We start from the raw sequence: 16,076 nt of genomic DNA on the forward strand, positions 1-16,076 counted from the left end.
GGATCCAGTTCCTGGGGGTGTACCAGTGCGGGAGGATCACCTGGGATGGGGGCTCCTTGGGGAGTGGGACACTGACAGGTGAGACGTGGTATCCCACTTCCTTATACACCTTTTCCCAGTCCTACCATGTAGGATATTCCAAAACACTGCACCCCCCCACCCCCTTCTGACATGAACACTTTTGCACAACATGGAAGGGAATAATTTCTTACCTGTAACTCCATTTCTCCAGCATTGGTATCTTCCATGGATTCACATGCTTAGAATATTCCCCGTCGACAGACTGGGAACCATCGGTACGCTTATAAAGCTGTTTCCCATAGGAAAACGTTCAACACTTTTGTGTCCCATCTACGTCGTTTTGGGCCCATGCATGCATGCCCCACTAAGGCGTAGCGGTATAAATGACCCGCCCCCGCGTCTCCCTTCAGATTTCGACCCCTCCAAAGCAGAATGGGGTGAAACCTAAATATACAGGACGATTGCATTCTGGGGAGGCCGGCGGGCGCATGTGAATCCATGAAAGATACCAATGCTGGAGAAATGGAGTAACAGGTAAGAAACTATTCCCTTCTCCAGCATTGGATCTTTCATGGATTCACATGCTTAGAATAGAATGCACAGCAGTGATCCTGAAAAAGAGGAGGTGTGAATGCAATCCGGCACCTTCCCAAGCATATGTATAGCGAACCACGCTTACATAGGATGCCAATTTAAAATGCGCAACAGTACATGCACAGATCAATACCTATATACACACACACACATATATATATATATATATATATGATACATTACTCACCGTAATCGTATTTCTGATGCTTGTATCTGCTTAGATTCACATGCTGTGCATAGGCCGACATCTAGTGGAAGCTGCGGAGTATTACAGTTTGTTTTTCGAAAGTCGAAAATGGGCGTCGACACAGGCGTGCCAGTAATACTATCCCTAGTGTGACGTCCACTGTACCCAAGATCCCTCACGCGTCTAGGATCCTCAGATTGTATTTTTTCTGACATGAGGAAGCATGAGGAGTAGCGTGAGTACAGATAATCCAAGCAGATAGACAGAAAGGTAAGACTACAAGCAATCATGCGCCTTCTCTCGGAGGGGAGGAAGGGTGGGTCGCATGTGAATCTAAGCAGATACAAGCATCAGAAATACGATTACGGTGAGTAATGTATCCCTTCTGAGGCTTGTGGAATCTGCTTAGATCACATGCTGTGCATAGATTAGCGAGCAGTACCAGAAGAAGGAGGTGGGATGTGAGAAGGGTCATGAGCAAACAGGTGTCTTAGAACCGCTTGTCCCACTTGTGTATCTGTCTTGGAATGAGTGTCAATGCAGTAATGCTGAGTAAAAGTGTGAATAGAGCTCCAAGTAGCTGCTTTGCAAATGGTGTCGAGGGGAACATTTGCAATGAAAGCCAGAGTGGCACCAATGCCTCTAGTAGAGTGGGCCCTTGGCGTAAAAGGCAGAGTCTTTTCAGAAAGAGAGTAACACAGCTGTATACAGTTGATAATCCACTTCGAGATAGCGCCCTTAGAGACGCGATCCCCCTCTCTGCCTGTAGCTACGGAGACAAACAGTTGATCTGTTTTCCTTAGCGGTCTGGTTTTATTTACATAGTATAGGACCGCCCTACGCACATCTAGGGTGTGTAGTTTCACCTCAGCCGAGCTTTGCGGGTTTTGGAAGAAAGCCGGAAGCTCGATGGACTGGTTTACATGGAACTTGGATATGAATTTAGGTGAGAACCTAGGGTGTGTGCGTAAAACCAGTTTGTCCTTGTGGATAGTAAAGAAAGGATCCTGCACTGACAGAGCCTGAATTTCACTGACCCTTCTTATGGAGGTAATGGCTACTAAGAAGGCCGTTTTATAAGTCAGGTGTTTGAGACTACTTTTATGCATGGGTTCGAATGGGGGTCCCATGAGCTTAGCTAGCACCACGTTGAGGTCCCATCCTGGCGGTGGGTTCGAAATAGGAGGGTGAAGTCTCTTTACTCCTTCCATGAAGGCTTTAACCACTGGTACTTTCCACCACGAGACCTTGTTATGGGATGTGGTGTAAGCCGAGAGGGCTGCCAGGTGTACTTTCAGCGAGTTAAAAACCAACCCTGCATCCAGCAGGTGGAGTATGTATGTCACAACGTTGGAAGGAGTGCAATCAACCGGGTTGATTTGTTTATTCTGGCACCAGATAACGAATCTTTTCCACTTATCAAAGTAACAGTGCCTTGTATTTGGTTTCCTGGACTCCTTTAGAATGTCCATACACCTCTGTGGTAATTTGAGATGTCCAAACTCTATGACTTCAGGAGCCATGCTGCTAGGTTCATAGAGTTGGGTTCCTGATGCACTGTTTGACCCTGTTGCTGGGACAGTAGGTTGTACCAGGCTGGGAGTCTGATGGGCTCGCACACCGCCATCCTGCGTAGGTGTGGAAACCATGGTTGTCTCGCCCACATGGGAGCAACTAGGATGAGCGTCATCGATTCCTTGTTCATTTTGTACACCACCTTCCTGATGAGAGGAGTTGGTGGAAAAGCGTACGCAAACATCCCTGACCAGTTCATCCACAGGGCATTCCCCTTGGGAGTCCGGCTGGGGGAACCTGGATGCAAATCCTGGGCATTGTTTGTTTTCGCTTGTGGCGAATAGGTCTATAGTGGGGAAACCCCACTGAGAGAAGAGATCTTCTACTACGTCTCTGTGAAGGACCCATTCGTGTTCTTCTGGGAGGGAGTCTCTGCTTAGAGCATCCGCTAGGGAATTGAGCTCCCCTGGAACATGTTGTGATGACAGGAAGATGTTCCGTCTGAGTGCCCATATCCATATTTTCTGGGCAAGCTTGGACAGATTTGGCGAACGAGTCCCCCCTTGCTTGTTCAGATAGAACATGGCTGTCGTGCTGTCCGTCCTGATCTGCACCGACAAGTTCAGTAGATGGGGCTCGAGCGCCTTTAGCGCTCGGAATACTGCCAGAAGCTCTAGCAGATTGATGTGGTTCTTGGCTACTGAGTGAGACCAGAGACCCTGAGCTGTGTGGTGGAGATGGTGAGCTCCCCACCCAGTCAGGCATGCATCTGTAGTCACCACGGCTTGTACTTCGGGATCGTAAAAGGGTTTCCCCTTTGCGAGATTCTCTCTTGTCCACCAGTGTAGGCTCTGTACGAGTGTTGGCGAAACAACCACTAGATCGTCCCACTGACCACTTGCCTGAGACCACTGTTTCGCCAACCATTCCTGCATGGGACGCATGCGCAGACGCGCGTGGGGGACCAGGTAAATGCATGACGCCATCATGCCCAGTAACCGCATAGCTTTGCGTACTGTTATCTGTTGACCTGACTGATAATGCGGAATTTGCCGAAGTATATTCCGAATTCTCTCTTCCGAAGGGAAGGTCAATCCTTTCTGAGTATCTAGGATAGCTCCTAGAAACTGTTTTGAGGTGCTTGGCACCAGACTTGACTTTTTCTCGTTGATAGAGAAGCCTAATTCGTGGAGGAGGTCGATAGTCCTCTGAATGTTTGACCTGCAAATTCCTGGGGTTTCCCCCGTTATGAGCCAGTCGTCCAGATAAGGGTACACCGGGATTGCCTCCCTGCGTAGGTGTGCAGCTGCCACCGCCAGTACCTTGGTGAATACCCTTGGTGCTGAAGCTATCCCGAAGGGCAGTACCTTGAATTGGTAGTGGCGACTGTCCACCTTGAAGCGCAAGTACTTTCTGTGCGCTGGGAGCATGGAAATATGAAAATAAGCATCTTTCATATCCAAGGTTGCCATGTAATCCCCCTTTTTTAGGAGGGGGATTACCTCTTGTTGCGTGGTCATACGGAATTTTTGGGGCTTGACATACTTGTTGGCAGGCCGTAAGTCCAATACTGGGCGCATTGTCAAATCTTTCTTTGGCACAAGGAAGTAAGTTGAATAGATACCCTTGTTTACCTGGTGTCCTGGGACGAGTTCTATCGCGTCCTTTTCTAGCAGAATGGCGATCTCCTCGAGAAGGATCCTTTGATGCTCTAGGGAGTGCACTCTTTGTCGTGGAGGATGGTTCCGGGGACGCTGCAGTAGTTCTATACAATATCCTGCGGATACTGTTGACAGCACCCATCTGTCTGAGGTGATCCCTTCCCAAGCTTGGGTGAAGGTGGAAATGCGTCCCCCTACTGGGGTTGCGTGACAAGGGACCCTGAACTGAGCGTCACTGTTTTGGTGGAGGCGTGCCACCTCCTTTGTTGGGGCTGCCTCTGCCTCTTCCACGACCTCTCTTGTTACCCCTGCCGTAACTCTGGGTAGACTGCTGGTTGTTATTCCATTGTGTACCCTGTCCCTGGGCATAGTTGCCTCTTTGTGAATTTTGGCCGCGTGGGCGACGAAAATTACTGTTCCCCCTCTGGTTAGGGGGTTTGTTGGTAAGCTGGCCAAGGGATTTGAGAGTCTCATATTCATCTTTGGCATTTTTAAGTGCGTCTTCGACCGCTTTCCCAAACAATAGGTCGGGTTCCACTGGCTTGTCTATTAAAGAAGCCTGGGTTTCTGTCTTGAATGCCGACTGCCGTAACCACGCATGTCTCTTGATAACAGTACCTTCTGCTATCAATCTCCCTGCGTTGTCAGCGGCGTCGAAAGTTGCTTTTAAAATGCAACCAGACACGGCTCTCCCCTCTGCCGAGATCCGAGCCAGCTGGCCCTTTAACGGTTCTGGAGCAGAGGCAATGAGCGCCGCGACTTCTTCCCATTGATGGCAACTGTAACTAGCCAACAGGGTGGTGGAATTCGCAATCCTTGCTTGGTAGGCGGACGTTGAGGCTACCTTCCTGCCAAACCCGTAAAGTTTTTTGCTCTCCTTGTCGGGAGGAGCTTCTGATGAAGATAAGGGCGTGCCAGCCCTTTTTCTAGTGTTGGTAACCACTAGGGAATCTGGTTTAAGATGTCCCCTTATATACAGAGGGTCAGACTGGGCTGCCCGGAAAATCTTTTCAATTCTGGGGTTGACAGCTCTGGTGAGGTTAGGATTCACCAGGGAAGGATCTATTCTTCATTGGATGGATTTGAGGATAGGGATGGTCTGAGCGACCGGTCTCCTTTCTCCTACAAACTCCTCCGCGAAGTCCCTTTCCTCCTGTACACCGTGGGTGTCGATGTGGAAATGTTCCGCTGCTCGAGCGAGAACCTCGTTAAGGAGGGGCTGGTTATCAACTGGAGAGTCGGTAACTGGGGCTTCGCTTTGTACTGGGGAATCTACTCTGTAAATTTCCTGCTCATTTTCTCCCTCCTCCAGGTCCTCATCCTCTGCATAGTAATCTGTCCCGGTTTGTTCTTCCATAATTTCAAACTCCTGGTCCTCTTCAGGGAAAACTTGTCCCTGGTAACTGGGGAGTGGAGTAGAATATGGAGTGGAGTAAGGCTGAACCTCGAAGGGTTCAGGTCTTTCGAACCGGGGCTTTTTACTTAGCGGGATAGGATCGGAGGAGCCTGAGGGTGTGGCCCCTTGAGGGTTATATGAAAGAAAATGTTCTGGGTTCTTATCATAAAAATCAGCCAAGGAAGACATCCTAGACATAACCCTGTCTATGTCTTCACTGGACCATTCCCTGGAACAGGGTATTACTTTAGTAGGTGATGATTTATGGGACTTTTCAAGGGTAGACTTGTGTTTGCTTGTCTGCCTAGGGTGAGAGGATGGCTTTACAGGAGTGGAAGGCTGTGCTTTCCGCTGTTTCCCCCCCTCCCCGTGCGTGGAAAAATGTTTTCCCTGTCCCTTGGAGGCCCCAGAGACTTTCGACGCCTGGCGCCGAGGGTCTGGAGAGGTATCTGTGTGCTTTCGTGGGGCCTCACTGGTGTTAACCGTGGTCTCGGTATCTTGGAGCGCGGCCTGGGGGTGGAAGTCGTCTTCGTCTCCCGACGATCGAACTTCCGTTAATGTGTGTAGCGAGGCACTCTTGGCAAGAGTGGATGATTGCCTTGCGTCGTGAGGTGATCTCGATCGAGAGCGCCCAGAGGACACCGAGTCGGACCGTTCTTTTTGTGCCTCTTTCCGGGAAGTCGACGTCGTCGAGGTCCGGTTGGTCTTAGTGTGTTTAGTGTGTGTTAGGTGTGTAGCGCTTGCGTCGCCGGGGGTCTTCCCCATAGCCGCCCTGCCGGACGACCTTCCGAGGTCGGGGACCTGCGCTCGCCGGCTGTCTTTCGACGCCGTAATGCCCTCGCCGTCCGAAAGTACGGCGTCGCTGCCATCGCTGAAGGCGCCCTCCGCTGCCATGGCCTCCTGCCTGGCGTGGTGGGCCCAACGCTTTGTCGAACGGTCCTTAAGTGTCTTAGGTTTAAACCTACTACACGCTCTGCAGTTCGCTTCGGGGTGATCCCTCGGCAAGCAGAGATTGCACGTGGCGTGCCTGTCGACCCAAGGGTATTTGCGATTGCACTTGGGGCAGAATTGAAAAGGGGTACCCTCCATACGCACCTTAAGGCAGCGGGCTGCTAAGTGTAGGAATATATAAAATGTAACTATATATCAAGAGTGAAGAGTATGTACCACCCCCACTCTCCCTACTTGTAAGGGCCGAGGCCAGCGGCCTACTAGGCCCGGGCCGAGGCCAGCGGCCTTCCGAGGCCCAGATCCGTCGTGCAGCAGTCGACGGTCGATGACTTCTCCAGCCGTCGTCGAGGGTCGACGTTGAGGTGGGGAAGGGAATGAATAAGAATTATAATTATAATAACAGCAAAAGTATGGCTAAGGCCAGGGAACTCCGCAAGATGCTTCCGACCAGTATGGCGGAAAAAAACAATCTGAGGATCCTAGACGCGTGAGGGATCTTGGGTACAGTGGACGTCACACTAGGGATAGTATTACTGGCACGCCTGTGTCGACACCCATTTTCGACTTTCGAAAAACAAACTGTAATACTCCGCAGCTTCCACTAGATGTCGGCCTATGCACAGCATGTGATCTAAGCAGATTCCACAAGCCTCAGAAATATATATATATATGTATGTATACACACACATACATACACATCCTTATATACATCCATATATACATATGTCAAAATAAGCACAGAAGCTTCTTGAAAAGGGCTTACCTTATTGAAACAGATGGCGCAAGACTGCTCTCCCCATTTGTATTTCGTCCGCATGCTGCCGTTCGAGGCAGTAGTGGCAGGTAAATGTGTGAGGCACTGACCATGCCGGCGCCTGGCAAATGTCTGTCAGCGGGATTCCTGCCCACAACGCGGTCGACAACGAAGTTGCCCTTGTGGAATGAGCTCTCGGACACCCTTGTAGCGGTTTTCCCGCTTTTGAATGACAGAAGGCAATCGTCGACGAGACCCATCGGGCCAGTCCCTGCTTTGAAATTGCTTTTCCTTTTGCCGAAGGACCATATGTAACGAAGAGTTGTTGCGTAGATCTAAGTTGCTGAGTCCGATGAAGGTAAAATTTTAGAGCTCTCTTGACGTCCCAGGTATGTAGGACTTTTTCCACAGCCGATCAGGGGGTCGCGAAAAAGTTGGGCAGGACAATGGATGAGTGCTTATGATAAGCCGTAGGAACTTTTGGAATGAAACGAGGATTCGTTGACAGAACCACTTTCTCCTTAAAAAACCTTAGGTACGGAGGGTCCATGACCAACGCTTGCAACTCTGAGATCCGCCTAGCTGATGTTATAGCTATTAGAAAGGTCACTTTCCATGACAAGAACTTCATCGACAATGTGGTCATTGGTTCAAAGGGTGGTTTCATTAACCCTGCTAGCACCATATTCAGGCTCCACGTTGGTGGAAAACGTTTCACCGGACGGAACGTCCGGAACAAACCCCTCATGAAGTGTTTCACCAACCTGCCACTAAACAAGGGAGACTTCCTTCTCCTCGTGAACCTAGAGATGGCCGCCAGGTGTACCTTTATTGATAAAAAAGATAATCCGCTCTTCGCTAGGTGTAGCAGATATGGCAGAAGCTGTTCCGGAGTAACCCTTAGAGGTTGCACTCACGTCTGTCCTTGACACCACGTACAGAACCTTCTCCACTTACACTTGTACCACTTGTTGGTGGAAGGGGCTTGCGCTACTTGCAGGATCCTCCGACAGTCCGACAAAATGCTCAAGGCACCAAATTCTGAAAAGTCAGGAGCCAAGCTGTGAGATTGAGACTGTCTGGATTGTGATGCCACACTTTTCTCTCGTCCCGGGATAGGAGATTGGGAACCTTCGGGAACGTTATTGGTTGATCCACTGACAGGTGAAGCAGGTCGGAAAACCACGGCTGCCTCGGCCAACACGGTGCCACTAGGATGACCCGGCACCTGTACATGCGTATCCACTGCAGAGATCTCCGTATCAGAGGGAACGGAAGGAAGGCGAAGAGGAACTTGTCCATCCACGGAAAGGAGAACGCTTCCCTCAAAGAGCCTTCCTGTGGCCACCTGCTGGCATACATTTCGCACTTCTTGTTCCTCTTCGTAGCGAAGAGATCCAGCGGAGGCTGCCCCCATTTCTCGAAGACCTTCGACAACTGAACGCTGTTCGTGAATTTGGTCCATATTTCTGCTGAGCGAGTCCGCTTGCTCGTTCCGTACCCCCGGAAGATGATGAGCTACGATGGATATATCGTGTTTCAGAGCCCAGTGCCACACCTTCTGAGCCTCGGTGGAAAGGGTTCTGGATCGCGTGCCCCCTTGCTTCCTCAAGTAAAACATTGCTGTCGTGTTGTCTGTCAATACTCTTACTATGGACCCTCTGATGTGCGGCAGGAACGACTTCAGGGCCCAGCGCACTGCTCTCAGTTCCAGAACGTTGATGTGCAGGAGAGATTCCCTCCAAGACCAACGACCTTGCATTAGTAGAGTGCCCATGTGTGCTCCCCAGCCTGTCAGGGACGCGTCCATCACTATGGTTAGCCGAAACTCCGGCTCCTGTAGGGGTACCCCTCTGGATAGATTCTGGAAGCTTTTCCACCACTGAAGAGCTAGTAGGAGCTTGTCATCGTCGACGGTCAGTTTGTCCGACCAGAGCCCTTGGGCCTGCGTCCACCGGTCCGCCAGAAACTCTTGCACCGGTCTCATGAACAGGCGGCAGTTGCCCACCAGAGGAATGCAGGACGACATAGCGCCCAGAATTGACATATTTTCTCACTGACAGTCTGATATTGATTTTCAGCTGACCTGCCAATCAATGAGTTTGGTGATTCTGTCGAGGGAGGGCTTCACTAACCCTGACTGGGTCTCGAACTGTGCGCCCAGGAACACCAAGCTTCTCGACGGCGTTAACGAGGATTTCTCGAAATTTACCGCAAACCACAGCCGTTGTAAGAGGTGCATGGTGGCCTGCAAACTTGTGTGAGTCGACATAGGGGAGGACCCACTCACCAACCAGTCATCGAGATACGAGTATACATGATGGCCTTGCCTTCTCAGCCAGGCTGCCACCGGGGCCAAACATTTCGTGAACGTTCTGAGAGAGGATTTCAGCCCAAAGGGAAGTACTGTGAACTGGTAGTGAGTCCGCCCTACCACAAACCTTAGGAACTTCTTGTGTCGCCGACACATCGGTATGTGGAAGTACGCGTCCTGCAGGCCCCGAGACGCCAGAAAGTCCCCTTCTTGAACTGACCGGATCACTTCTAGGAGCGTGAGCATCTTGAATTTTAGGCTTTTCAACGATTTGTTTAGATCGCGCAGGTCTAGAATGGGACACAACTTTCCGCTTGGTTTTTTCACCACAAAGTATCGGGAATAAACCCCTTGACCCCTCTGTGATGATAGAACCAATTCTATAGCACCTTTTTGTAGCATAAGTGCTACTTCCTGCTGCAACACGCTCAGATGGGGTTCAGCTACAACGCCGGTGGAATGTGCGGAGGGTTCCTTTTGAATTGCAGGGAATGTTCGTATCTTACAGTGTCCAACACCCATTGATCCATTGTTATTGGCTCCCATTCGTTGATGTAGCACGATACCCTGCCTCCCAGAACGTTCCGATGCCAGTCATTGCTGGTCCTTGGTCTGCTTATCCCTTGTCGACGAGTAACCTGTTCTCTTCTTGGGGGGCCCGGTAGCCCCGGCGTCGTTTTGCCGCTTGAGAAGCTCGTCTGTATCCCTGGGAGGGATATGCTGGCCTACTGAAGGATCTGTCTCTCAATGCTGGGAGTCTGTAATTTCCCGATGCTCCCCTGAAGGGACTAAAAGACCGGAAACTTCAACCACTTTGGAGGGCCCCTAAGGAACGCGCTGTGTCCGAGTCCTCTTTCATGCCCTTCAGGGCCTCGTCTACCTTCTCGCCGAACATAAGGTCTCCCTCAGAAGGCATATCCAGCATCTTGTATTGCACCTCTGGTCGGAAGTTGGTGCATTTCAGCCATGCCTGCCTTCGGAGAACCACACCGTTATTCACCTGCTTAAACCCCGATTCTACGAGGTCCACCGCAATGTTTATGGCATGATTGGAGCCCTCTTCACCTTCCCTGACCAGTAACATTGCCGCCTTACGATGTTATTCCGGAAGATGCTCCAGCAAAGGAGCCAGTCGGTGCCACATCTCCCTGTCGTATCTGGCTACTATGGCCAGGGAATTGGCCGCTTTCACTGTGGTAGCACCTACCGACAGCACTTTTTTGCTGAAAGCATCCTGTCGTCTGGCATCACTTTCCGGTGGGGTCGTGCACTTGTGCTAGGCCCTCGCCTTCCTTGCCGCCGCCACCACTGAGTCAGGAGTTGGTTGGGAGGAGAGACACTTGGGGGTAGACTCTGGAGCCTTACATTTTTTCTCTAGACAACCTTTTATTGCTGATTCTGAGAAAGGGTGGCGCATGGTCTGTAACCCCTCCTGCCACACATGATCCAGGAAAACACCAACCTTCTCTTTCCAATGTGGTCGAAAAGAAAACAGTCCTTTTTCTCCTCTTCCTGGGCCAGCCCGAATTCTGTACAAGCCTTGGCCATAATGGTGTGAAATGACCCAATATCGTCCGGGGGAGACGGCTGAGCCGGGCTTCTCGGGGGTTTCTAATTCTGCTTCGGACTCCCAGGTTGGATCCCTGGAGGGGGAAAGCGAGACATACGATAAGGCTCTACTGTCCGAATCCACCAGCTCTCCTTCCTCGCGGTGTGGAGCTGAGAGGTCTGCACCCGCTGGCAATGCCGGGGGGTGTTGACGGAGGTGGCCGACGAGACGGTCCCGGGTCATCGATGGCCGACCTAGCCGGAGTTGCTTAAGGTAGTCTGTCGTCCAGAGTCTTCAGCAACGTTTGCAACATGGATAAGACCTCCAGCGACAAGAGTGACTGCGGATTGAGCAGAGGAGTATACCCCGGAATGCTCCCAGAGAGAGGCCTGGTAATCCCTCTTAACCCGAGGTCTGCAGGGCCAGCTACTCTCACATCCTCATCTCCCGAGGACACCGACAAGGCCTCTTGCTGCAGTAGTGTCTCTGGCAAAACTGGGTCGTATACCTCTGGTCGCCAGGCCTCTTGCGGGATCTCCGTCGATAAAGCAATAGGTGGACCCGTCGTCGACATCGTCGTTACTGTCTGCGGTCCAAGAACGGTTGAGGCCAATTGTGTCAGTGGCAGAGAAGTGGTCGACGACTGCCCTGCCGTCGACGACAGTGGTGGTGGTCGTGCAGGTCCTTAAGGCGTTCCCGCCTTTTTCGAACTCGACCTGCGCTTCTCTGCATCTCGACTCCAGGTCGATCTATGATGATCGCCCGAGGGGGATTTAGATTTTCCTTTTCTGTCTTTCTTTGTTGAGGATGACGAGGCTTTCTTCGACGAAGAGTCCTTAGAATGGCTTCTCGATGATTCCTTCCCCGCCGGTCGTGATTTCTTCACCGGGGGTTCTGATGATGTCGAGCGGCGCGGGGCCCCTGAAGATTTTGACACTGAGGCCACGCTGCGTGTGGAGCCCACCTCCGAAGGCGGGTATGCCCCCGCTCCATCGTTTAACCATGCCACAAGTCTTCGACTTCGATCTTTAAGAGTCTTCTGGGAGAAGCCCTTACATATGTCACACTTGTCCGCCGAATGATGAGGGTGTAGACAATATATGCAATCCATATGTCCGTCCCCCTCGTACACCTTCGTCAACCCGCACGTAGCGCACGGGCGGAACAGTGCTTTCCCTGACATCAGGAGAAACTCCAACAGCACAACCTAGACAAAATAGACTACACGAGGTGCTCCCACTACTTTGGAGATGGTTGAAATCTGAAGGGAGCCGCGGGGGCGGGGCATTTATACCGCTACGTCCTAGTGGGGCATGCGTGCGCGGGTCCAAAATGACGTAGATAGGACACAAAAGTGTTGAACGTTTTCCTATGGGAAACGGCTTTATAAGCGTACCGAGGGTTCCCAGTCTGTCGACGGGGAATATTCTAAGCATGTGAATCCATGAAAGATCCAATGCTGGAGAAGACAACAAACTAACATCAGAGCCATTTACCTGACATGTCCCATTACAAGGGTCAGGCAAAGTCATGCAATTGACCAGAATCACACACACCTGCGGGCCTTTTCCCTTCCGCACAGGACGAGCGAGCCAGACAGCACGACGTGAGCGCCAGTTCCATTCGGCAGTTCAAGAGGCGGCGAAAGACAGCAAAAGTCGAGAGGAGACCAGGGGGAGAAGTGACCTTGCTCTAATCAACAGAGACCCATAAAGCTTCCAAAGAAGGAATTGTACGACCTGGAAAAATAGCCTGCGTGTGTTGCAGCAGATGTCAATGGTACCCGGGCGCCTCCTCCGCTAACAGCCAAGCTGGGGAGAGACGTTTGGCCCCATGGTGCCGGCCTCGACACTACAGGCAAGAAAGCAGCGCCTTTCTTCACAATCGTTGAGTCGAGGTGGAGAACCGATAAAGAAACAGAATAATGCTGAACAGAAGTAGCAAGAGGCTACTTGAACTTTTAATACAAAGAACTGTTAAGAGAACAGGGGAAAACCGGCAGAGCAGAGGGAGGAACCAACCATGTGGATAGCGCTACTGGTGATTACCCGGTTGTGAAATGGCAGATACCAGAAAGTCTTGGGAGAAAGCCGAGAGACGAGGGGTCAAAGTGGTCATACAGGGGTCATGCAAAATCCTCTGTACCATCAAAAGTCTTTGACCAGCAGATTGTCAAGCGAATCCTGCTTGGTAAAGTGAATGCATGAACTGTGTATCGCAAAAGGTCACTGAGAGTGAACCCAAAAGAGGGAGGTTGACTAACAGGGATAAACCTTGGAGATTTGTTCAAAAGAAATTGAGATTCTTAAAAAACGGAAATTACAAGACAAGGAGAGGTAAACTGTCCCGCTTGTCATTTGGGATCCGACCCTGGCCGAGGGAGATCCAGGGGTGAAAAGTCATCACCCAACATTTATGAAGCAAATAACTGTTTGATTGGTCGAGTACGACTGAGAGGTTTCTCGCCCGGAAGAAGAGGACCTAGGGGTGAAGTCGTCATCCAAAACCATAAGTGGAGCAGAACTGTGTGTTTGTTTGTCAAAAATATCAGGCTTCGAAGGCAAGAGACTTTTGTTGACAAGAGACCTTTAACCATCAGAAAACCAGATAGCTGAAGCGGAAACTGTCGGCTTGTGCTGGGGAAAGCTCGAGTGTGTGCTGTGCTCAGGAAATCCACCTTGTCCCGTGCTGAAAACATGGGGAAGGGAGACCCCTGGCAACCACATCCTGACTTATTATTTAAGAACACTTCTTTCTTTATTGAAACCCTATTCCACACTCTTTTGTATTTAGCTTAAGGATTAGCAATATATTTTTTTTTAGTATAGGCCTTTTTACCTTTGACACAACGCCACTAGGACTGTCTTATTTTGATTTGATGGTTGACGCTTGATCCCATCTTAGATTTAGGTTTAGTTTAGGCATTTTCCACAGTGCAATTCCAGTTTAATAAACACCCTTGAACTGTGATCACTTGTGTCTGTCTTTATGTTTGCCACCATGAGTTCCTTACAGGTCATAGAAACACACTAGCTATCAGGTAGTGAGAAGCTGATTTGGAATTAAAATAGAATATCATGTAATGTGTGTACTCTGCAGAGCCCCCCACCCCCAGTCAAAAGTAATCTCTTAAGTAGTTTTTGTTATTAAGATGTCTAAAAAATGCAAGGAATTATTTCCTCTTTTTTTAGTTTAGCTTTGCTTACCTTCCTGAAGAAAGAGCAACATCTTTCAGAGCCATCAGTAGACTTTCGCCCTCAACGTAGGAAAATGACAAGTTAATGCATCCTGCAAATAGAACAAATAATGTTCCTTATAATATATGGCTGAATGTCACAATTCCAGATTATAACGCAACTCTTAGTTGGTATTATACCTGCATAGCGATCCTGTGGATCCCCATTTAAGACAACATCAGGAAGTCCAGCCATGATTTTCTGTATAAGTCGGTCAGCTAACTGGTTTATTCGACAGTGGTCATACTAAAACAAGCACACAGAAAAAGAAGAAATAATTTAGAACAGACTTTTTTATTTATAACATTATGTTTTACTCATAGAATATTCACAGCAGTAGCATATCAATATAGTAGATACATTATGAAAAACCAATAAAGTCAATTTTTTCATAAATGGGTACATTAGAAGAAAATCTGTCAGGATTCTCTCTAAAAAACTTTAAAACCAGAGGATTGTAGGTAGTAACAAAGGGTTGTAGATTGGAACAAAGGTTTGGTGGTAGAAGGGGGATTATGGGAAGGAGAAGGTTGCATCAGCCATGCACCTTTCTCCTGTCTATTTCAATTCGTTATAAGGACATTTTAAATCGCTATGTAGAGGAAGAGTGTCTTCTGCGCAGAAATGTTGTTCCTACAAACAAGATGCACAAACAAGATGCTCTCAATTAATTTAGGACTGCATGGACAGCTACTTCATGAGGTTGAACACTAGAATGGTTTAAAAAAAAAAATGAGCGAAAACGAGGAGACAAAAAGGGCGAAGGGGCAGAATTGAAAAAAGAAGAGGGTTGTGATTGGAAAAGTACGCTGGCAAGGATGGCAAAACGGGGGTGGAGGGCTTGGGAGTGAGAACGTGCTGGCTGTGACATGATAAAATAGTCAACTCTTACAAGGGAACAATTCTAGCATTTCCATATCAACCAGCATATGTAACAAATTCTAATCAGTAATCACTTGGAGATATAAATGTATATTTTATCAAACCATGATAGAGGTGTTTCTTTACAGTTGTACAATTTAATGTGCTATTTAAAGTACCATTTAACAGCAAGAGCTGGGTGCAGAAGCAGATGGTTAGTGCACCAGAGTTGTGACATACAAGTATCATGCTGCACATGCAATGTCCAAAAAGTGCAAGCAATGTTGAACTTACTAACATAGCTTGTTACAAGTTCGGGAACCAATGCTCTTCAAACAGAAAAATAAACTTACGTAAATAGGGTAGTAACGATCCAGTGTGACGAAAAATCTAATTTGCCCGCATTAGAGTGCTCTAAAATTAAGTGTGCATACCTTTCCAGAGGTGAAAATAGTTCATATCAGTTAACATAGTAATTTCAAAAAGGGTAAGTCAAGTGACACAGTCTGCAGCAATCTACGATCTACGTGCTGCCCATCTCTTCGTTGCAGTGTTTCTTCACTTGCTGCGTGTTACAGGCTCTGCGTGTTACAGGCTCCACCTGCTTCTGACTACAAAGGCTATTCCACACGCGAAGCGGACTGCGAAGTGGGACGTCAAGTGACACAGTCGGCAGTCTGCGAACTCCGGAGTTGGAGCGATATGGCGATTAGTTTGTGTGACGCCTTTACTGGGTTTTTTACCAATAATACACATGGATACACACCAAGCAAGTCAGACACAACCTTGAGGACAATAACAACGCCGCCTTTGATTTAACGTGCTTGACTTGCTTTAAAATTGACTAGCGACACGCATAACCTATTATATATCTTTGCTGGCTAGAAACAGCACTAGAGACAATACAGCATTGAGATACTAATAGCTAGCGATAACCGCGCCTAGAAAACAACTCGTTTCTGCGGTGGAAGCGGCCGTTTTCATCTATATTAGTGCTGTTGTGAAACTGTGTGCTAATCTGCTAATTGGAGATTGAA

The 16,076-nt window shown here is 49.1% G+C and overlaps 1 protein-coding gene across 1 annotated transcript in view; it reads right to left on the reverse strand.

The window, feature by feature from the left end:
* The window catches only part of NFS1 (NFS1 cysteine desulfurase), a 1,222,594-nt gene that overhangs the window by 241,555 nt on the left and 964,963 nt on the right, over positions 1–16,076 (reverse strand). The window contains exons 9-10 of the mRNA XM_069652239.1: positions 14,319–14,424; positions 14,149–14,230 (exon numbers count right to left, since the gene is read on the reverse strand). Of these exons, the coding sequence (XP_069508340.1) occupies positions 14,149–14,230; positions 14,319–14,424 (188 nt within the window). The remainder of the gene's footprint in view (positions 1–14,148; positions 14,231–14,318; positions 14,425–16,076) is intronic.

This window comes from Ambystoma mexicanum, chromosome 3p (genome assembly GCF_040938575.1).
Source record: "Ambystoma mexicanum isolate Mex_15411 chromosome 3p, UKY_AmexF1_1, whole genome shotgun sequence".
Classification (NCBI taxonomy): Eukaryota; Metazoa; Chordata; class Amphibia; order Caudata; family Ambystomatidae; genus Ambystoma; species Ambystoma mexicanum.